This window comes from Malaclemys terrapin, chromosome 4, assembly GCF_027887155.1.
Source record: "Malaclemys terrapin pileata isolate rMalTer1 chromosome 4, rMalTer1.hap1, whole genome shotgun sequence".
Lineage (NCBI taxonomy): Eukaryota > Metazoa > Chordata > Testudines > Emydidae > Malaclemys > Malaclemys terrapin.
This window is the reverse complement of record NC_071508.1, coordinates 85,722,694-85,745,635: the sequence shown is the minus strand read 5'-3', so window position 1 is coordinate 85,745,635 and position 22,942 is coordinate 85,722,694. Positions and strand designations below refer to the sequence as shown.

Here is a 22,942-nt window from a genome sequence, read left to right as displayed (position 1 = left end):
CTAATGTTTTGGTCTGTACATGCTGTTTAGCTCCCACAAACTGTTAAGTAATAAAGATTAAGTAATGTGCACTGATGAAAAATGAATATGAAGTCAGACAAGGCAAGAACGGATCTAAGAATAGTGAGAAATATAAACCTTAAATCTCTGTGTTGCCTGAGTCCTGGTTAGCATAATTTGGAAGGATCTCTGTTGCTAAGTGTGTTCAAAACTCTTTATGCTGAATAAAAGTCCCAAAATAAATGTTTCACCTGAGTGTCTGACTTGACTTTTGACTGAAGAGAAAATATAACCGCTGTATGGCTTGCTCTTCACACTCATTCTTAGTAAGAACAAATCCTCTCCACTTTGCTTGTGTTCTCTGGCTTACACCTGGGAATGTAAAACAAAACAAAAACCGTACACAGTTTTGTTTTATATCTCTTCTCCCCACCCTCCCCCATTCCCTCCTAGTTTTGACAAGAAGTCTTTATCACTGGCATCTTTTATAGAAAGTGATTGTTCACCATATATCTTGCTTGAGTGTTTGTTTTAAGTACAGTCCTTCCTTTGATTTTGTTTTGGCATGTGCTTCTGTTACATACTGGATTTTCAGATTTATTCTGTCCAATTGCAGCACATTTGACCCCTTCCTCTATTACTGCAATACTTTGCACCATCTTCTGCGGGGAACGCAGTCAGGGTGATATTTTGAATTCTGATTTTAATTTTCTAAAATTTCACTGTTTAACATTTTATGTTTTAATGATGGCTGTATGTAAACTAGCTCCATCAGATTCTTTTTTATTTTTTTTTCATATGCTCAAGTGGAACTTCCTGCTGCTGCTATTCTAGCCTTTACATTATCAAAACTGCTTTCCAAGTTAGTCACCTCTGAGACAGTTACTCGATCTGTCTCCTAGATCAGCAGTTCTAGCATGGGCTCTGCTAAAACTTGCATTAATTTCAGACAGGATTTCCTTGAAGGACTTGCTGTACCCTGGAGTTTTTGCTAGACAGATTGTGCATCTAGGTTGTTCCCCAAGAAATACAGCAAATCCAGGAGTCTCTCACTGGCTGTTCTAGCCTTTAAGTAGTCATGATGGCCTGTCTTTTCTTGGCATTCTTCCTTTCTTGGTCCTTTTCAAAGTGACCTACAAAAATGGGAGGAGAGTAGAAACTGGGCTTGAACCCTTGTTTTGCTACTGTATGTTGGATAAAGATTACATGTGAGGAAAGGGGGCTAGGGGTTTGTGGGGGGAGTGTCTTCTCAGCTTGTTTTCCACATTAGAAATTCAGATGTGGTCTATCCTGGAAGACACTGATTGGAGAACTAGTGAAATGACATCCCAAGAGGAAAGCTGAGTAGCTGAGACTTCTTAAAACTGTTGTTCTTTTAACAGTTAACTCCAATGATTGGCACACCTCTAGGTGAAAGAGAGCTTGTATTAAAGAATCAACACTCCCACCTCCTTGTCCCTTTTTAATTAAGAAATGAAAGCTAGCTATCTTTAGGGCCCCAGGAAGACCCCTCTCAAACACAGGAAACTAGAGCTGACATTCATAATACTTTCAAGGTAAAAAAACAAGCAAGCAAACAAAAACTTTAACTAAAATCAGAACACTTTGAGACCACCTTTTTTACTCCCTAAAGAAATGCAAATAAAATAAAAAACACAAGCACAACTTAAGCAAGGTTACTTCTTTAAAACAGATATGACCCCCACAATGTATTTTCCCTTAATATTATTGTCAAAGTTGCTGGCTCCACCCTTGCATGAAGTTCTTGCCATTTTAAAAGCTTCAGTGCTGTTAGTAGCACAGAATGTTGGGCCAAACTCATTCCTGGTGTTAAATATATATATGAATTTACCCCATTACTTTACTTATGTTCCCTTCCTTAAAACATCACAGTTGAGTAACTGTTTATTTTATATTAATTCTGTTTACAATTACTAGTATATTAGTAGCTTGTAAACTTTAAAAGACTGAAAAGAAAGAGGAACTGATGGAGCTCACTTATTGCAAAACTTATCTAATGCAACCTCACTCTTGTAGCCACCTTCACACTTTGGAGGCTTTTTGTGATAGATATGTAGGTGTCTAGTTAGCAAATATTGTTTTTTAACTCCATAACAAGAACTTCATATCTAGTCTGAGCAGTGTTAATCTTGTCGCTCAGTACTGCCAGGTGACAAAATTATGGCTATCAATTGCCTCCTGAAACAATGTACACCAAAAGGAGGGGAAATAATACATATTTGTCTTGCAGCAGTGAGACCTTGGATGTGTTTGCACATGAAGATGCAGTGTATGGCCTTTCAGTGAGCCCAGTGAATGATAACGTCTTTGCCAGTTCATCCGACGATGGCCGGGTTCTCATTTGGGATATCCGAGAGTCTCCCCATGGAGGTGAGAGCTGCAGGCAGAAAAGAGTATTAATGTAGAGAGAGCTCTTGAATGCAGAAAAGCTGCCTTTATTGGGGTAGATTTGGGGGCTGGGGAAGGAGTATGGTGCATGATTGGTGTGGGTGGTGATTTGCTGTCTTGTACTAATGTTGGATTGTGGTAATAGCCAGGGTTGCCACCCATCTGGTTTTCACCCAGACAGTCCGGGTTTCAGCTTGTGTGTCTGTCTGGGTGCCGTGTGTTTTTGTTTATCTGTGGAAAATGTTGCAATCCTAAGCAGAAAGGAGGAGGCAGTGCAGCAGCCGCTGCAGCTGCCTGTGGGGCCAGGCTGCTTGTGAGGCTTGCAGCGGTGCGTGGCCCTGCACAGCCCTCAGGTAGTGGGTAAGGCGGCCTCGGCTGTGCAGGTGAAGACCCTGCCAGCGACGGGGGCAGGGCCTTGGGGGAAGAGGTTGAGAAGGTACGGGGTCTCGGGGTCCTGTTACCAGCCATTAGAAAGGTGGCAAACCTAGTAATAGCACAGGATTGCCAGCCTACACGGCTTCAAATATCAGATCCGAAAGATCATATTTAGTTTTAAATATACGTTTTTCTGCATCCATACATTCAGGGAGCCTATCCCATCTCCTAACAGTTGGTGTGTCCACGCTCTCCTTTTTTTCCCTTTGTCCCTTTTTGAAGACGCATTAGAAAAAGAAGTATCTTCTAAAGATCAAAGATCTGAGATTAAAATGCCTTAATCAGAATCCTATGGTTATTGTATGGTTTCATTATAGGGCACCTAAACAACCTTAACTCTGCTCTAACTGTGCATTTCCATATCTTAAATCTGAATTTCCTGGGATTATAAAGATCATTTTGGAGATAATTACAATATCCTGTAGTATATCACTCTAAATGACTGGTATGTATTCTCCCCCTTAACTCCATTTTAAAATAGTTTCTGTCTGGAAATTGAATTCAGAACATGCATCATGTCACTGCAGTAATTATTTCCTTTCTCTCTCCTCCCTGACTTTACATCAGTTTCATCTTATTGCCCTCTAATATAACATTTTATTTGGCATAAAGCTGCTGTTTGGATCCACAGTACTTTGGTTCCTCACTGAATTAGTCATCTGCTAGGAGTCCTGGCCTTGCCCACTAACATGTCAGTGCCACCCACTTCTGGGATTAGTGCAGCTGTCTGTGATTAGCAGGGTTGCAGGCACTACCCCTCTGGCCTGCATTTTCAGGTCCTAGAATGAACTGAGTCCTTGAACTAGACATGAAAGCCCATCAGAAGTACCTATAATAAATCCAGTTTCTGTATGCAACATGAACTAAACATTTACCTTTGAGGTTACTGAGCCGTTAATTTGGCTCCTGTAAAATTTTCTGCTTCTGCATTTACACTTTCTTCTATGTGATGAGGAGAGTTTTTCGGGTGTGTGCTTACTTTGTGTTCAGGTTCTTTCCTGATCTATTAAATTAATGTGACAGAAGGCAAATACATTTATTAGTTGCCTGGAAAAATTTGTTCTTTTCTGTATATGGAAACTAAGTGCCTTAATGCAGTACTTTTTAAAAGGGTTTCTCTTTTAATTCTTTGCAAAACAATAAAAATAAACCATGCTCTAATTAAAATAAATCCACAACTTTTCTGAATCCGGCTGTTTGTTGTAGCACACAGAAATTCTCAGGTAGCTGTGATGTCCCCAGTGGTGGTACATTCTGTAGTACAGAAAGAGAACCTGGAACTGGCCAGCATCGTTCTTGGAAGTTTGTCTGTCTCTATTCAAACACAAATATAACAATATTCTGTGACATATGCCAAGTGCTCTATATAGCTTGGTTAGTGGTGAAATCTAACATTTTGTTCTAGGCTTGGTTCAGTTTTCAAGCTGCTTTTATATGTTGTCTAAAGGAGGGGAAAGAGTGAAGTTTAATAAAACATTTCTACTGCATTTTGCGTTTTGCAAAAAAAGGGCTGTCAAGAGATTTTAACGTAAGAACATAAGAAAGGCCGTACCGGGTCAGACCAAAGGTCCATCTAGCCCAGTATCCTGTCTACCGACAAGTATCAGAGGGGGTAGCCGTGTTAGTCTGAATCTGTAAAAAGCAACAGAGGGTCTTATGGTACCTTTAAGACTAATAGGAGTATTGGGAGCATAAGCTTTCGTGGGTAAGAACCTCACTTCTTCAGATGCAAGAGGTGCATCTGAAGAAGTGAGGTTCTTACCCACGAAAGCTTATGCTCCCAATACTTCTGTTAGTCTTAAAGGTGCCACAGGACCCTCTGTTGCTGTCTACCGACAGTGGCCAATGCCAGGTACCCCAGAGGGAGTGAACCTAACAGCAATGATCAAGTGATCTCTCCCCTGCCATCCATCTCCACCCTCTGACAGACAGAGGCTAGCAACACCATTCCTTACCTGTCCTGGCTAATAGCCATTAATGGACTTAACCACCATGAATTTATCCAGTTCTCTTTTAAACTCTGTTATAGTCCTAGCTTTCACAACCTCCTCAGGTAAGGAGTTCCACAAGTTGACTGTGCGCTGCGTGAAGAAGAATTTCCTTTTATTTGTTTTAAACCTGCTGCCTATTAATTTCATTTGATGACCCCTAGTTCTTGTATTATGGGAATAAGTAAATAAATTTTTCCTCATCCACTTTCTCCACAAAAAAAAAATCTTGATTAATCATGCTGTTAAACACTAACAGAATACCATTTATTGTTTTTAGATGTTTTCTATATTTTCAAATATATTGATTTCAATTACAACACAGAATACAATGTGTACAGTGCTCACTTTATATTTTTTATTACAAATATTTGCACTGTAAAAAACAAAAGAAATAGTATTTTTCAATCCACCTAATACAAGTACTGCAGTGCAGTCTCTTTATCATGAAAGTTGAACTTACAAATGTAGAATTATGTACAAAAAAATAACTGCATTTGAAAAAATAAAACAATGTAAAACTTTAGAGCCTACAAGTCTACTCGGTCCTAGTTCAAACAATCGCTCAGACAAACAAGTTTGGTTACCGTTTGCAGGAAATAATGTTGCCTGCTTCTTGTTTACGTCACCTGAAAGTGAGAACAGATGTTTGCATGATGCTGTTGTAGGCGGGGTCGCAAAATATTTGTGCCAGATACTCTAAAGATTCATATGCCCCTTCATGCTTCAACCACTATTCCAGAGGACATGCGTCCATGCTGATGATGGGTTTGCTCAATAACTGTCCAAAGCAAAGCGGACCGACACATATTCATTTTCATCATCTGAGTCAGATACCACCAGCAGAAAGTTGATTTTCCCTTTTTCTGGTTCAGGTTCTGTAGTTTCTGTATCTGAGTGTTGCTCTTTTAAGACTTCTGAAAGCATGCTCCACACTTCATCCCTCTCAGATTTTGGATGGCACTTCAGATTCTTAAACCTTGGGTCGAGTGCTGTAGCTATTTTAAAAAATATCACATTGGTACCTTCTTTGCGTTTTGTCAAATCTTCTGTGAAAGTGTTCTTAAAATGAACATATGTTGGATCATCATCCGAAACTGCTATAACATGAAATATATGGCAGAATGCTGGTAAAATAGAACAGGAGACATAGAATTCTTCCCCAAGGAGTTCAGTCACAAATTTAATTAACACATTTATTTTTTTAACGAGCATCATCAGCATGGAAGCATGTCCCCTGGAATGGTGTCTGAAGAAGGAAGGGACATACAAATGTTGAACATATCTCGCATGCAAATACCTTGCAACACTGGCTACAAAAGTGCCATGAGAATGCCTGTTCTCATTTTCAGGTGACATTGTAAATAAGACGCAGGCAGCAGTATCTCCCGTAAATGTTAACAAACTTGTTTGTCTTAACGATTGGCTGCAGGAGAAGTAGAACTGAGTGGACTTGTAGTCTCTGAAGTGTTACAATGTTTTGTTTTTGAGTGCAATTTATGTGACCAAAAAAAAATCTACGTTTGTAAGTTGCATTTTCAGGACAAAGATTTCAGCTCATACAAGTACTATAGTGCATTGAAAAATACTATTTCTTTTGTTTATATTATTTTTTATTACAAATATTTGCATTGTAAAAAATTATAAAGTGAGCACTTGTACACTTTGTATTGTGTTGTAATAGAAATCAATATATATGAAAATGTAGAAAAACATCCAAAAAATTTAATAAATTTTAATTGGTATTGTATTGTTTAACAGTGCGGTTAAAACTGCGATTAATATATTTAATCATTAATTTTTTTGAGTTAATCTCGTGAGTTAACTGCGATTAAGTGACAGCCCTATGCAAAACTCTTTTTTTTTTTTTTAATTCTCAATTTTTGAACTAAACTACTTGATAGTGTATCTCTAATAGTCCCACTGTTGGGTAAGTATACAATTAGGTTTATTAAAATACACCATATTGAGTGAACACCTAACTAAACAGGTAGGTCTCTGAATAGTTTTTTCTTCAACCAACCAAACAAACAAAAAACAACAACAAAACCCACCCTCTTTTATTGTCTCTTTCTGACAAGACAGACTGTAAAGCCTTATCAGCAACAGGTAGTTTTCCCAGTACAGACAATGGGTGTTAGCAACAGGTAGAGCTGAGCACTGTTTAACTGCAAGTGTGCAAAAGATGAAACTGTATTTAGCATCATATGGCTAAACTCAAGTTTAACTAAGGCTTCTGAAATCATTTGTACTTACCTATACTTGCAATTAAATCATATTTGTCACTGCTTCAGCTGTACCTGTTACTGACACTCATTTAAGAGATGGCCTTATAACTAACGTGGAGCAGGATTGCACTCGATACATTTGAGATGGTTCTGGGGCAGCTTCTTAAGAGGTTTATTGATAAGGATGGCCTTTTGTCCAGGGGTTGTTCGGTGTCAGTATGAAGTCTGCATGTTTTCTAGTGATTAAATAGAAACAAACATGTATGGAGGCTCCAGTGCAGCATTTAAGTCCCAAGCTTGTAATCATTTTGCTACAAGACGTAGTGCTCCCCACTATAAGTGCCAGTAAGTACTCTCACTGATTTCAATGGGACCATTTGTGGTAGTGAGCACTATGCCTACTAGTAAATGTATGCAGGGTCAAAATCCTTAAAGTCTGGCAAACTCCTTTTAAAATCTCAAATCTCATATATAAGCTACTAGAATATATTCTATTTTAACTAACAGCCATAGAGTGGAATTCAGTTCCCCCAAGCCCTCAATCTCTTGCATAGACTTTCCCTTTTAAAAACCTGTTTTCTCAAGCTTTGGGAGGGATGGTATTGAACGTCTCTTGTAAGAAACAAACCTTTTCATATTGCTATGTGTGAGAGCTGCAAGTGTGAAATAAAGCAGAAGAGAACGATAACCAAATTAAATCCCTTAATTAAATTGACTAATTTGGATAGTATAATCTGTTTTTAATTAAACAAATTGTCAGACTTTTGTAAATTAGGAGAAAAGTACAGTGCTGTACTTTGAAAGGTAAGTGTGTCTTTAATGCAGGTGAAATTCCAGTGATTTAGTTACAGTAACTCGGCCAAGTGAATATTTACTAAATAAAAAAACCCTTCATTTGGCAATCTGGCACTATTCCAGGATCTCCATTCGGTGAATGGGGTCTGTGTTTCTCAGTGAGGGCTGCCGTTTTAATGATACAGCATTTATGTCCCAGCAGGAACCCGATTTGATGATGTAAACTGAAAGGATCGGTTCTACCGTTAGTCTGCTTTTGAAACTGCCTGTTGACTAGAGCCAGCCTTAGTGCTTTGGGTGGGCTTGCCAAACAAATGTTTGCCCCTCCTGATCACACTACTACACACAGGACAGTCTTGGGTACTCCAAATTTAACTGATCTTCTGTAAAAATGGGAGGGAGAAATTTAGGCCTGCTGCTTGTGTTGGGGCCCGTGCCTAGCTGTCACCAGGCAAGTGTGTTTTAAGGGACCGCTCTCTAGACCTCAGCTTTAGGAGCTGTTAGGCCTGCAGTCTCTGGAGGGTTGTGTGTGCCTTCCAATAAATTTTAGCACTTGTAATAGCTTTTCATAAACTTTAATCACCAGAACAGCACTATAAAATAGAAACATTTCCCTGTCTGTAAAATTGAGATCAGTTGGAGGCTGAGACTTGACCAAAGCTACAAAGGGAGTCTCTATTAAAACACAGGGTCCCTTTATCTGTCCTGTGCTCGGTGAATTTGCCTTCTATTCGCCTTTTCCCCTTCATAGTTAGAGGTCACACTAGCTATTCAGTGGAGGTACTTGGCTCAGCTGTAGGCATTTGACATGTGCCATCAATGGCAACCATTGACCCCTTGTGGGCTGCAAATTGGTTAAAAGTATTCCTAAAAAATAAGTCAATTTCAAGAGCACCAAAAGCCAGTCATGGGTAGCTATAGGGTAGACCAGGGGTAGGCAACCACAAGTTGATTTTCAGTGGCACTCACACTGGCCCACTGGTAGGAGGGGTCTGCATTTTAATTTAATTTTTAAACAAAGCTTCTTAAATATTTTAAAAACCTTACTTTACATACAACGATAGTTTAGTTATATATTATAGACTTATGGAAAGAGACCTAAAAACGTTAAAATGTATTACTGGTACACGAAACCTTAAATTAGAGGGAATAAATGAAGACTCGGCACACCACTTCTGAAAGGTTGCCGACCCCTGGGGTAGACTATGAATAATGGGATCATTTGGGAGGAAATCACAGGGATAACTTCTCAAACTTAGTGTTCAGTTTATGATGTCCAGGTAATCTCTCTAATGAATAGAAACTAGAAACTGAAACTTCTTTTTTAAAAGAAAAACAAACCACCCCCCTCCCTTAAAAATAGCCCTGATATTTATAGATCTCCAAAATGTTGGATGCTTGCAAATGTGGGACCCAAAAGTCAGTCAGTTTAAAACAACTTACTCTTCCATTTCCAGTGATTTCTAATGGTAGAGAAGCTCCTCTTCAAACCGGATAGCAGATCCTCATGTTTCTTTTAAATGCTTCACTGCTCAGAGGTCCCAAACTGGATAGGTGCCAAATTTGTAGTAGGCACTATACAGACACTTAAGGAAAAAGTCCTTGCTCTGAAGAGCTGAGTCAAAAAAATGTGGCAGAATAGCATGTAATCTACAAGTAGAAGAATTGAGATGATGGCAGGCACATGTCATGTTAGTTGCATGTCTTTCTCTTTAAAAAGTTTTTATGCATTTTTATTGGTTTTATTTTTATTGTTCTGTGTATAAGACTTGAAGGTAGTTTGTTAGTGATTACAAAAATAAATGTAAGTAATTAGAATACTCTTGTATTACCATGGAGTCATAGTGACACTACTTCTGCTGGGTAGTACGAACTTTTGCCAACACTTTCAAACTTGAGTGCTTAATGTTAAAAACCCAATACAAGTGACCTGAGTTTCAGAGGTGCTGAGACTCTTTAATGCTGATTTTTAAAGGAGTTGTGCCCATATTCAGCCAGGGCTGATTGCGGTCACCACAGAACGTAAAATTGATGTAACTTATACTAATTTTTTCATGTCCACTGAATAAAAAGCTGATGCAGATTATGCTATTGGAATCATAAACCTGCTTAACCAAGTAACTTACCTACATGTGATGTTACGTGTACCAGGTATGTTTCCTCTGAACTTCAGCACATCTCTGTGAATCACAAAACTATTGAATAACACTTAGAATTAAAATAAATGACACAGCCAGTGGTTCTCTGACACTGATCTTTAGAGCATTTGTAATCTGCAGTGATTTGTGGAGAGATGGCTTCTCACATGGTTCTGACTCTTTCCCCTTGTTTCTAGCTGCCAAATTTCATTAAGTAATGTTACTTTTCCATGTAAGCAAGTACTGCAGTTGCCTTTTATGAATGGGGAGGGCTCCATGAAATTTATTCCTTTAGTAAATATGTGGTTTGCACTATGAAACTTTGAAAACTGCTGATTTAAGAACCCACTGACTTAGGATCAGCTTTTGCCTTCCATCTTAATGAGATTGAAATTTTGGATCTGTATAATGTCATGGCCTTAAACTCTTCTGTTAAGCTTCTACGTGGAGAATTTTCTTAAACTGCCATATATGGGATTTTTCCACACTGGGCAAAGATGATATATGTGGGTGGATTTCAAAACATCAGTTATGTTGTTTGGAATAAGAAGAACAGGAGTACTTGTGGCACCTTAGGGCTGTAGTCCACGAAAGCTTATGCTCTAATAAATTTGTTAGTCTCTAAGGTGCCACAAGTACTCCTGTTCTTCTTTTTGCGGATACAGACTAACACGGCTGTTACTCTGAAACTTGTTGTTTGGAATGTGTTTAATGTAAGAATCTGCAGGGAAATGTGTCTGTATTTTCAGATCACTATATGGAAATGGTATACTGAGTTGCAAAATCATTGCATCAGAACAGTTGCATGCATTGTTTGTTCTTATGTCTGAAATCTTTTTTCTTTTTTTTTTTTTTTTCAACAGATCCCTTCTGCTTGGCAAACTACCCATCAGCCTTTCATAGTGTGATGTTTAATCCAGTAGAACCCAGATTACTGGCTACTGCCAACTCTAAAGAGGGTGTGGGACTTTGGGATATTCGCAAACCACAGAGGTAAGAGCTGGCTGTCTTTTTATTCTTATAGAGTATTATGTTGCCTAATCTTCTTTTCATAGGTGCTGGCATGCCATTCAACTAGCTGTGGTCCAAATGTGGGGTGGTGAGAAAGGACCTGAATGAGAGGCACAATAAAAAATTTTAGAGCACGAAGTTTTGCAATAATGGAGGATTAATTGTGTGTGTGTGTGTGTGTATATGTGTGTGTGTGTGTGTGTGTGTGTGTGTGTGTATATATATATATAGTAGAACCTTGATTTATACAAAAACTCCTTTTATTCATAATGGAGCTTCATCTCCCCAGGAATTTTGGAAAGCTGAAAGGCTCACCAGGCTATCATCACTGCATCTTAACTTTACACCCAGCATTGATGCACTGAAATACTGGTAGAGTGCGCAACCTTAGTGGAAGCTAGCTGTTTTTGAGTAACTGGAGGAAAAGCCATCAGTCTCCAAAGTCTGTGTGCCTTGGGTGAGCTGACCCAGCAGCAACTCCCAGTTATCCAAGGGTTTCAGATATTCAAAAAGTCCTATGGATACTCAGACTTCTATTGTCTAATTCAACTTCATTATTCTGCTTTCTGGCAAAAATGTACAATTTAAAAATGAGTGTGTGCGATTACAGTATTAGGGGAGATGTACTTCCTTTTAAAATGAAGGACATCCCTAATGTGCAACATCTGAGTGTGGTATGTGCACTTAGAATTTTTCTTTTGGAGCTGCTTTTTTGGGAAGGAACGTTCTTCTTCTTCTTTCTCCCTTTTTACAAATTTAACTTTAGAACTAAATTTAATTTTCTCTTGATCAGCATAATCTGAGAATTCTTTTGAGCAGTTCAAGTAAATGTATAAAATTTCCCTTTTTGTTTTTTCTTGTTTCGTAATTGGAAATACGCAAATGACATTACAGTAAAGAAAATTGGCACGTGCCGATAAATGAAAGAGAATTCCAAGCGAATGAATTTACAGTGATTTACACTGCCCATAGCCCCAGATTTACAATTTTACTCAGACAACAGCGCACTTGTATTTATTACGTATCCACTGGTAGAGCAGACTAATCTTCATCTAATGGAATTAGATTAGGACTGGCTTTTATAGAAAACTCATTTAAACCTGTTGAGACATCCATTGTACTGATGACAGAATGATGGACTCTGATTTATTTAAACTGTGAATTGTGTAATGGATTGGTTTTGTGTTTTGGTACCTAGTTTTAATCAGGACTTTCCCATGGGTCCTTGGCTGTGGAACTCTCTCACTTGGAAGATCTGTGAGAGTCCCTCATTGGCTGCCTTGTAATGCTACACGTCAACCATCTAAATGTTGAGAGAGTGAACTAAAAGAGTAGTTAGAATCTGTATCTAAATTGCCTTACCTGATCTTTTCCATACTTTCAACGCTAAGCTAACTGTAACTTTTCTGATAGTTACTGAGACTTATTTAGCCCTTAATGAGCATTGTTGTCCTTGCTCATCCCTTTAACATGAAGTTCTAGTTTAAGGGCTTCTCTATGCAAACACTCTTTTTTTGAGGCAAGCTAGGGTCTAAATCACCTCTGCACCAGTCTGCCGCCCACTAAGTGTCTGGGTGGATCCTGCTGCCATACACTACAAATTCTGTAGTATGCTTTCCGGAATAGATCAAAATGCAGTAGGGAACTCTTCGTGCATATGAGCAGGATCCACATGGACACTTACCCCGTACTAGCCTGTGTACTATGTTTACACTCCAGGTTGCAGTGCGCTGTCTGTGTAGACAAGCCCTAAATAATTACTAACAGTTTAATTGTAGAATTCTGTGTCCCAGTTTCACTGATACAGTCAGGTTCCCAGCTCAGTTTTTCCTTTGTCAATACTATAAAATATCTTTTTTGCTTGTAAAAAGATAAGCAATCTGGGCTCTTTGTTTCTGGCTCACCCCTATCTATGGTAATAAAGCTTCCATGGTTGTAACTCAGGGCTTGTCTACGCAGGGAAATGTACTGGCATAACTCTACTGTTATAACTCTCAGTATGGACGTTTATTGTAGAATGAGTGCCTTTTTCCAGTTTAACTTATGTCATGACACAGCTCTCTATTCCAGAATAAGTGTCCACATGGGGAGTTACAGCAGTATAGTTATGCCAGAAAGTTGCTCCGTATAGATAAGCCCTTAGTTACCAAATTCCTAGATGAGCTAGAATAGAGTGAAATGTGCTCTCCCAAATAGATGGCTGTGCTGTGCTGGGCTAACATGACCTAGAAAGTAGCCAAAATTGTCATTAAATGCAGCAGAAATTATCTTGAATAAATATATGTAAGATGGTACCATTTTTATGCATGTACTAACTTTTTTTCTGGCCGTGATAGCACTCTCTTGCTGGCGAGTTCATACTTTTCTGTTTCTACATTTTAGACCTTTATTTCCATCCTGCCAGGTCTCTGGGTTGGTCTCTAAGGAGTCAGTAGTGATCTTTTTTCCCCTCAGAACCTGATGGTGTTCTGCTTCTCTCACTGACTTGTAGAATAACTAAGATCTCCAACCTTAAGACACTCCTCTGCCCCATTGCTTAGCCTTAGTAAGCAGTAACTTACTGCAGAATGGAGAGCTTGGGGCAGGGAAGGGAGGAATAACCAACTTTGCCTATTATTTCAGAGGGCACTAATTTAATTCATACTTGTATAGCTTTGTTCTTGCTGATACCCAAAATGGTCACCTTAAAAAGAGTCACCAATCTGAGTATGTTCTGTCTTTTGGCTGCTATTTATATTGTTCTGGATTTAACAGGCTTATTGTTGAACAAAATAATAAACTTTGCAGGGAGAAGTTGAATGTCAGACATATGAAATCCTCATTTAGGGCAAGATTCTGCATCTCTTACTCAAGAAAGTCCCATAATTGACTTCAGTGAGTTTTTTTTTTTTTTTTTTTTTCCACTGACTAAGGGATGCAGGATTAGGCCGCTGAGGCTTTGACTGGACTGGAATATGTTGGCAAAGACTTGCATATTTTAAGCGTAGTGTGTAGACAAGGTACTCTGCCTTAGCACATACTTTAACTTGACCAGTTTAACAACTCTATGAGTTAAGCATGTGTTAACGGCCGGATGCCTTGTCTACACTAGACTCTTCAGCTGTGTTGGCCAACTTGCTAACCGCCTTAACATCAACTCTTTAAACTCTAATCTAGACAAGGCTTTTGTGTAGTTTCAGAAGTATGCCTCAGCTGTTCTAGTTTTCTACACTGGAGGATGTTGTGTGATATAGCAACCCCCACCGCCCAAGCTGGCTGGGATGGTGAGAAGGGGTCAAAATAGACTGTAAACTTATACATCTAGGAACAGAGAATGTAGGCCATTCAGGGTGGGGGACTCTATCCTGGGAAGCAGTGACTCTATCCACCATCACCCCCACAGATTTCTTCAGTCAGCTGAACATGAACTCAGTGTGATGCTGTGGCCAAAAGGGCTAATGTGATCTTTGGAGGTAGAAACAGGGGAAAAGTGAAAGGGGTAAGGTGGTTACATTACCTTCTGTATGTCTCACTAATGCGACTGCCGCTGGAATACTGCATCCAGTTTTGGTGTCAACAATTCAAGAAAGCTGTTGATAAACTGGAGAAGGTTCATAGAAGAGCCATGAGAATGATGAAAGGATTGAAACACCTGCCTTATAGTGATACTCAAAGAGCTCCATCTGTTTAGCTTACAGAGAAGACTGAGGGCTGACTTGATCAGTCTATAAGTACTTACAGGAGAAACAAAAATTTGACGGTCTAGCAGACAAAAGTATAAAAAGATCAATGGCTGGAAGCTGAAGCTAGACAATTTCAGACTGGAAATAAGGCGTAATTTTTAACAGTGAGGATAACGTTGTGGTAGTGGCTTCCCTATATCTGGTGATTTTAAAATATATGCTCTAGTTCAAACAGGAATTATTTTGGAAAAATTCTATGGTCTGTGATGTGCAGGAGGTCAGACTAGATGATCGGTGGTCCCTTCTAGCCTTATACCATATGAATTAACTGGGTTATAATCCCAGGTTATTTTGTTCTAAAATACAAAAGTCTTTGCCATTTGCGCTAAGGAGAATTTCTATCAGTAACGAGGCTTTTATACCTTCTGTTCATCAGCCACTAGAGATTAGCAGCCATGACACTATAAGAAGCAGCACTCCTCACCCCTTCTAATTTAACCATAAAAACTGTAAAATATTTTTCAGTTTTTTGTTCCTGCTGTGTGAGTACAACTTGTCCCAGGCTTTGAAATGGATCAGCCTTCCGATTAGCAGAAGACAGTAGCAGCTTTCTAACTATTGCAGTGTAGTGATCAAATGAGAAGCCAAACTTTCCTCTAAATATGTGGGGAAAGATAGGGGAAGTTACACAGGCTTGAGATAGGTCTCAAAAGTTTAATTGGTCAAGTCTTAAATTTGATCATGAACTGACTAAATGAGTCCTAGGTTACATCTTGTATGAGAGAATGACCACTAAAAAGAAACCAATAGAAAGAGCTAATCTCTAAATACAAGACAAGTCACTTAACTGCTTTTCTGTTGCCAAACTGATTCAACACAGCAAGTGCATTTTTCTGTTGCATTGATATTTTGGGAATCTTGAGTATGGTGCTTTGGCTCCTGAGTGCTAACATGTGAAGTGCTGATCAAACACAAACAGCGCTGTATGAAGCCTAGCTGGGGCATAAGGTGGTTTTGTTGAAAGAAACAGATCTCCAAAATCATATGGGCCTTACTTATTGTCCTTCTTTCTTTAATAATACCTTAGAACCAGGTTTAGTGAGCTCTCTAAGGCAGGGGTTCTCAAACTGGGGGTCGGGACCCCTCAGGGGCTCACGAGGTTATTACATGGGGGTCACGAGCTGTCAGCCTCCACCCCAAATCCCGCTTTGCCTCCAGCATTTGTAATGGTGTTAAATATATAAAAAAGTGTTTTTAATTTATAAGGGGGGGTCGCACACAGAGGCCTGCTGTGTGAAAGGGGTCACCAGTACAAAAGTTTGAGAACCACTGCTCTAAAGAAAATGCTACACTGCTTTTGCAAATCCTTGAGGAGGATGACTGTTCAGACTGAGCTGTCATAAGGCTTTTGTGCCACTAGATGGTGTCTAGAATCCATATTGTGTACCCAAAAAACATGTTTGTGCATGTCTTGAAAATTATCTTTGCTTACAAGAGTGAAGAATGTATTGTACAGAACTGCCTGGAGTAAATAAATAAGGCAGATTACATATTTTCTCCTTTGGACATGTCTAATTACACAGTATTTTTAAATTCTCAAGTTTTCCACTTTTTTTAAACCTGGAACCTGTTAAAGGATATACTGTCTATTTCTCCATCTCAGTTCTCTCTCTTTAGCAAAGTCAGATGAGGTTTATTCTTACCTATGTCAACTAATCTGGAAATCACTTGAGATCAGAATGGATTTAGGTGCCTCTTGTTTTTTGCCATCTTCCACTTTTGAAATGGTCAGCAAACAAAACATTCCCATGAACTCCCATTAGTGCTTTTGACTGCTGTTCATGATGGGGATGCTGAGCTTGCACCCCTATTCCTCATTCTTGAAGGGTGAAGGTGTTAAATGCTGTCCAGGAACAAGTGTCTTGTTTGGTTGAGTGAAAGGGGGTGAAACTGAATAGTTTCCGTAGGGGATTGGTAGTGAGATATGGAACTCTTCACCTGTAAGAGACTGGTTCAAATCTAGCTAAGGTTTGTAATAACCAAAAGTTACCATCTGATGGCCGTACTATGACTTCTAGCCCTTGTCACATAAATCAGTCTGTTTTCAAGTAGCTGGGTGTTGAGGTTAAGACAGTAGCTTTCACCACCTCTTAAAAACAAAACAAGCAACTCCTAAAATCAAATCAGCTCTTAGTTGTCTTGTAGAACTTCTTTTCTCAGCGAAGAGAACAGTACTCCGGTGTATATTGCCCCTTCTGATAAGAAAAAGCTATTTGCATAAATAATTGTCTAAAATTTACCTGAGCCTAAGATGCACTACTATTCATACAGAACTTACTAAAACTAAGAGGGCTGGGCTAATGAATCTTATCCATATTAGCATCTTGAGTTGGAACGTGGTCTTACTGCCTCTCTCATACTCCAAGCCCAGGAAGCAAGTTCCAGCTCTGTAGGTAGGGATTGCCTCACTTGGTTCAGTAGTGAACCTTCCCATTAATTAAAGAGCAGATCCTTTGGACTTTAAGGATGTTCCTTCCTGTCTGAATATAGTGGAAAGGTGGGGGCTATCATGTGGAAAATGTAAAGTGGGGTAAAACTCAGTGTATCTTCAGGACTCCAGTAAAGTCAAAAAGAGAGCATTTCTCACCCTGTCTCCCCAAAGAAAGTACTGAAAGGTGGCTCTGTAGCTCAAGGTGGAACAGCTTGTAAAGAATCCTCTGTAGTCACAGAATGGACTCATCCTAACTGTATTAGGGGGAGTAAGGAGAATATTATAGTCTCCTTGACCCACTTAACCCCTTGCTATTACAAGCTGCTGTATTTCAGTGAACTGGCACACATGGCATTAGGCTGTAGATATGCACCTTTGCAGGGTATCATTTGTACATACTAAGGCACTAAAGTAGTAAGTCAGACTGTTTCTTCTCTGCAGTAGCTTAGTTAAGCTACTAAGATGGTTTGGGGAAGAGCTCTCACTGTGTCATACTGACAGTCAGAATGTTAACATGTCAAGGTGTTCCTGTGAATGAAGCGAAAGAATTTGGAAGTTGTGCATGTGAGATACATTGGGTTAATACAGGCTGGTTCTTGTTGTAGCCCAGTCAGCATCTTTAACAAGCTTGCCAGAAAAGCACTATTTGAGGCAGGCTTTGGTTGGTTGTCTGCAAGCTTTCACAATGGTACACATATAATGTAACTGCTGTCTCCAAGTGCTGAGCAACAGCGCCACCAAGTGAAATGGATGGGAACTTCAGGTGGTCTGCACCACTGAAAATCCAACCCTTCACTCCTGACTGGTTTTCCTTATTGCCTCAGTCCTGTCTACCTGTGTGGGTGTGAGCTAATGGAAACTTGAAGAGTTAACTTCCATGATGCTGGATCCAATGTAAGGCCTCTGCACTCTGCTATACAGTGCAACATTTCCCCCCCTCCCACCTGGCAAATAAGCCTACTATGGAACCTTTGTTTTGAATCCCATCCCTTATGTAAGTGAAATGTAAGAATAATTCTGATTCCTAAGGAAAAAATCTAGTCTGGACTGTACCGACTTTTCTCCTAGTTAAAATTAATGGGGTGCTATTTATTCATATAATACTTCCCAGTGGTTCTCTCTAGTACTTTTTTCTCCCCCTGCTGTGAATGACACAAACCTCCATTGTGAAAGAGCACTTATGAGTTTGAATGTTAGTTAAGCATTACTGCTTGATCTAGACAACCTTAAATAAACAGCAACTGTAATGTGCTCTCCATTCTTTGTGGAAGTAAAAGATCTGCACGTAGTCTGATCTTATGACTGTGCTTTAAGTGGAGCTCTGTTCATAAAAGGACCTATTCTGAGGAAAAGGAACTGTGGGGGTTTTAGTGCTGCTCTGTGGCCATATTGTGGCACCAGCCTCATGTTCCATAGTGTCAAGCGATAAGAGCTGTGGTATTCAAATGGGGAGAAAGAAATTAGTAATCTCAAGAGCAGACAATGTGGTACAAACAAATAAATGCTAATTCGCAAGCTTTGGGATTGCAGAAGTCCCTTCAAATGGCCAAGAAACCACATCCCTTTGCTTGGCTATGTATAAGCACTAACTGTTTAATTGGTTCAGTACAGTAAAATTATATGCGATATATATTTGTGTGTGTATGTTGGGACATCTGCCAGCCTCTTTCCTAAATGAAAGTTGTGCTGCTGTGTGCAGCAAAAAATAAAGAAATGCATTTTTGTCAACTATTACTCATCAGCATTTTTGTCAACTCATTTCCTCTTCCCCGCCATTTTTGCCTTTTGATGTGAGTTTGACTAATTTTGTACTTGTTGAAATTACTGGTGATAGCTAGTACAGGCACAGGACAAATAGATGCAGTGTAAACTCTCGCCTCCACAGCTCTACCAAAGCAACACAAATCTGACTTGCAGTCCTCTCCCACAGTTCTACAAATGCATCTCAGACCTAAATTGTAGCATCCTCTTACTCGAGTTCTGTGGTGCCATGCAGCTCAACTGATACACCTCACCCTTAATCTGCACTACTGGCTATTGTTCTGCTCCTGGGCTCCGCCTGGCAATGCATAATTCAGTACAAATGCCCTTCATGCCTAGATGCTAAATTGAGATCTGCGCATTTATTTCCAATTGTGTCTGAAGACTGCTTTTTACCACTGTGAAAAGTAATGCAGTAAACCACTGAAACTGACAGTGGAACCCCATTGAATTTGTGAAGAGCTTTGGTACTATTTCAGATTTTGTAGGATGAGGATTTTTGTATGGTGGTAGTTCTATTTTTGAGGGTGTTGGAGCCTTCAGCATAATTACTGTTTTGGAAATGGATCAGGTATTGAAGCTCTTGTGACTGCATTCAGACTTTATCCACCACTTTACCTGTGAGTCCTGTTTTCTGCACGGCCGAGCATTTCTCTTTCCTAAAGTTTTACGTGCACATCTAATCTTTGGTGGTAGCTTTTGGAAAAATGCAGTGCTCCAGTGGTTTAAATGCTCCAGTGGTTTAAAAGCAGAGGTGCTTCTTTAAATCTGTAAAATTTGCACAGCAAACTGCTGGTGTATTTGCTGCCAAATATTTGTACTCCTGAGATGAACACTTTTTTCTAATTTGCTGGTGTAGATACCATACACACTTACCTAAGGTATTTCTAAAGATGCTTATCACTAGGTATGTCTATGCTGCAACTGGGAAGTATGATTCCCAGCCCGGGTAGACAGTACTGAGTCTCCCTCACTTTGCTATTTTTAGTGAGCTAGACCTGTGTGGATGTTGCAACACTGGTGACAACTTGGGTCTGGTGGGCTTGGACTCACTCAAGCAGCTAGCTAACCCATGGTCTGAGCTTGAGTGGCTAGCCTGTGCTGTAATGTTCATGCTGCTATTTTTAGTGTGCTAGCTCAAGCTGAGGTAGTGCCAATCTGTCTACCCACGATGGGAATTGCACCTCTAGCTGCAGTGTAGACATCACCAAAGAGTCTCTGCTGGATACAACCTGGTAGGTAAATCAAGCTTTTTGAGATTGGTACTGTCATCTCTCTTTGGCCTCCCTGCCTTTTTAGAGCTTGTCTTAACTTGGCAATGGACTCAGAATCTTACTCAGATGTTGCCTCTGACTTGGCTTTTGTCTATGTGCCTCTCATCAGAGTATGGTGTGCTTTACACCTGAGCTAGCTGGCCTGTCTTGGGTTATAGGCTAAAGCCAGAGTGCTGCTTATGTCCGGGCTGGTAACTGGCCCACTTTGCAATCTGACTGCATGCTAAACCACTGAAGTGCTAATCTCTGCTTACTGCAGCACTGAGAACCATGGGATTTGATCACAGAAGTCCTAATGACTCACATGAGTGAGGATGGCAACAGTGTGGGCACAATAACTTGAGTATGGCTTTACCGTGTTGCTGCTCACAACTGGGCTAGGCTAACCGGGGTACCGATCACTTGAGTTAACTATGCAGTCTGTGTCCATTAGCAACAAGCTTCTGTGCTGAGCTCTGTGCTACTGCACCTCCTTCCCACTGAAGTGTGTGTTCTCAAACTTCCAGTAGAGTCTGGCCTGCTCCAGACCATAGTCTTTTAAACCCAAGACCGAGACTTGTAGCAGCCTGAGCTCTGCTGCAGGTCAGATGGTCCAGAGCTGAGAAGAAATAGGCACTGGCTGGTACTGCTGAAGTCTTACTGTGGTAAACTGTTTTAGTTGCCCAAAAAGAGAATGGCACTATATGTTTGTAGTTCTGTCACTTCCCCCACCTCCATTCCTTCCCGTTAATATGGACTCTGAAAGCTAGGAGACAACTTGTGGACACTAAAAATTTTTACCAGGTGCTGATAACTGGCGTCATCAATGGTTGCACTGAAAACAGACTAATCTAAAATATAGACTGGACCAATTTCCAACACACATTCAGAAATTGTAGTTGGACCTTACACTGAGCAGGTTCTTCATATTCTTCTATGTAGGAGTGCCAGGTCTAAGAGGCAAGGCTGCTCTTTAATTTGAATCTTCTTTTTGGGGGGGAGGGGAGGAGGAGAAGGTGGCAAGGGAGTGGAATAGGGTAGTGGCCCATCTCTAAAGTGAAACTTTGGAGGAGTCTGATGGTTTTTTGAGTTGAATGTAGGGTTACCATACGTCCGGATTTTCCCGGACATGTCCGGCTTTTGGGGGCTCAAATCCCCGTCCGGGGGGAAATCCCCAAAAGCCGGGCATGTCCGGGAAAATTGGGAGGGCTCAGTGGTGCTCGGCCGGGGCCTATTTGGCTGGTGTCGGGGCCGGTGCGGGGCCGGGGGCATGGTGCCAGGTCGGGAGCCGGGCCGGGCGCGCGGTGTCGGGCCGGGGTCCAGGAGCCGGGCGCGCGGTGTCGGGCCGGGGTCCAGGAGCCCGGCGCGCGGTGCCGGGCCGGGGTCCAGGGGCACAGGGCCGGGCGGGGAGCCGGGGGCGCGGTGCCGGGCCGGGAAGCCGGGGCGGGGAGCCAGGGTCGCTGGGCCGGGAGCCGGGGTTGCCGGGCCGGGGGCCGGGAGCCGGTCTGGGGTCACGGGGCCGGGGAGCCAGGGTCGCTGGGCCGGGGAGCCGGTCCGGGCCCGTGGGGCCGGGAGCCGGTCGGGGGTCGCGGGGCCGGGGAGCCAGGGTCGCTGGGCCGGGGAGCCGGGGTTGCCGGTCCGGGCCCGCGGGGCCGGGAGCCGGTCCGGGGTTGCCGGGCCGCCGGGGACCGGCAGTGCTGGGCGGGCCGGGGATGCTCGGCCGGGGGCCCGGGGCCCGAGCCGACCCAGGCTGGAGCCGCCGGGGGGCCAGCCTGGGCCGCGCCTCCTCCCCCCACACTCCCCCTTACCTGCTTCAGGCTTCCCGCGAATCAAATGTTCGCGGGAAGCAGGGGAGGGGGCGGAGTTGGGGCGGGGGCGTGGGCGAGGCTGGGGGCGGGGTTGGGGGCGGGGCCGGGGCCCCGTGGAGTGTCCTCCATTTGGAGGCACAAAATATGGTAACCCTAGTTGAATGGCTTCTCATTAGTAACAAAACCTGTCACTTTTAGCTAAGGATCTCAAAGCTTTTTTATAAATACTAAGACTTGTTCAGTGTCCATATGATAGAGGTAAGTGTATCAAAATGAATATTTCTAATACTTAGATAAATTAGGAGATCCAGGTATACATATATAAAGTACAATGCTGAACTAGTCTGGATAGGGTGACCAGACAGCAAATGTGAAAAATCGGGACAGGGGTGGGGGGTAATAGGAGCGTATATAAGAAAAAGACCCAAAAATCGGGACTGTCCCTATAAAATCGGGACATCTGGTCACCCTAAGTCTGGAAAAACAAACTCTTCAGTCAGAGGAGAGAAGCTATACGCATGTTAAATTGACTTTATTCACTAGGGGTTGTTTGTGGGTCCCCTTGCAAAGGAGCTGCTAGACTTTTAGGGGGAAGAAGCTCTAAAAGGAAGTTACTGATTGTTTGCATCAATAACGTTGGTGAACACAATCTGTGATCTCTCAATTACAAATAGAAAGGCAAATTATTTTTGACTGGCTATTGGAAGCATTATTAAACAAGGTGGAATAAAAAACCCTGTTTATAGGTAAAAATATGACCTCCATATCTGTGTATAATGAGGGTTTTTAACACCTGCAGAACAAAGACTAAATCACTCATAAAAACACAGGCCATGAGCCAAGCAAGAGGGAAGGGGGAGGGGGGAATAGAGCTATTCACTGGCATGGGGTGTTTCCTAAGATGGCTGTAGTGCACTTGCTAGATATATTTCTTCCTTAGACAAGCTATTGCTTTGTGATAAC

General features: G+C 41.3%; 1 protein-coding gene across 1 annotated transcript in view; it reads left to right on the top strand.

Moving 5' to 3' along the window:
• DCAF5 (DDB1 and CUL4 associated factor 5) overlaps nt 1-22,942 on the top strand; it is a 103,452-nt gene that overhangs the window by 16,757 nt on the left and 63,753 nt on the right. The window contains exons 4-5 of the mRNA XM_054026507.1: nt 2,252-2,391; nt 10,857-10,986. Of these exons, the coding sequence (XP_053882482.1) occupies nt 2,252-2,391; nt 10,857-10,986 (270 nt within the window). The remainder of the gene's footprint in view (nt 1-2,251; nt 2,392-10,856; nt 10,987-22,942) is intronic.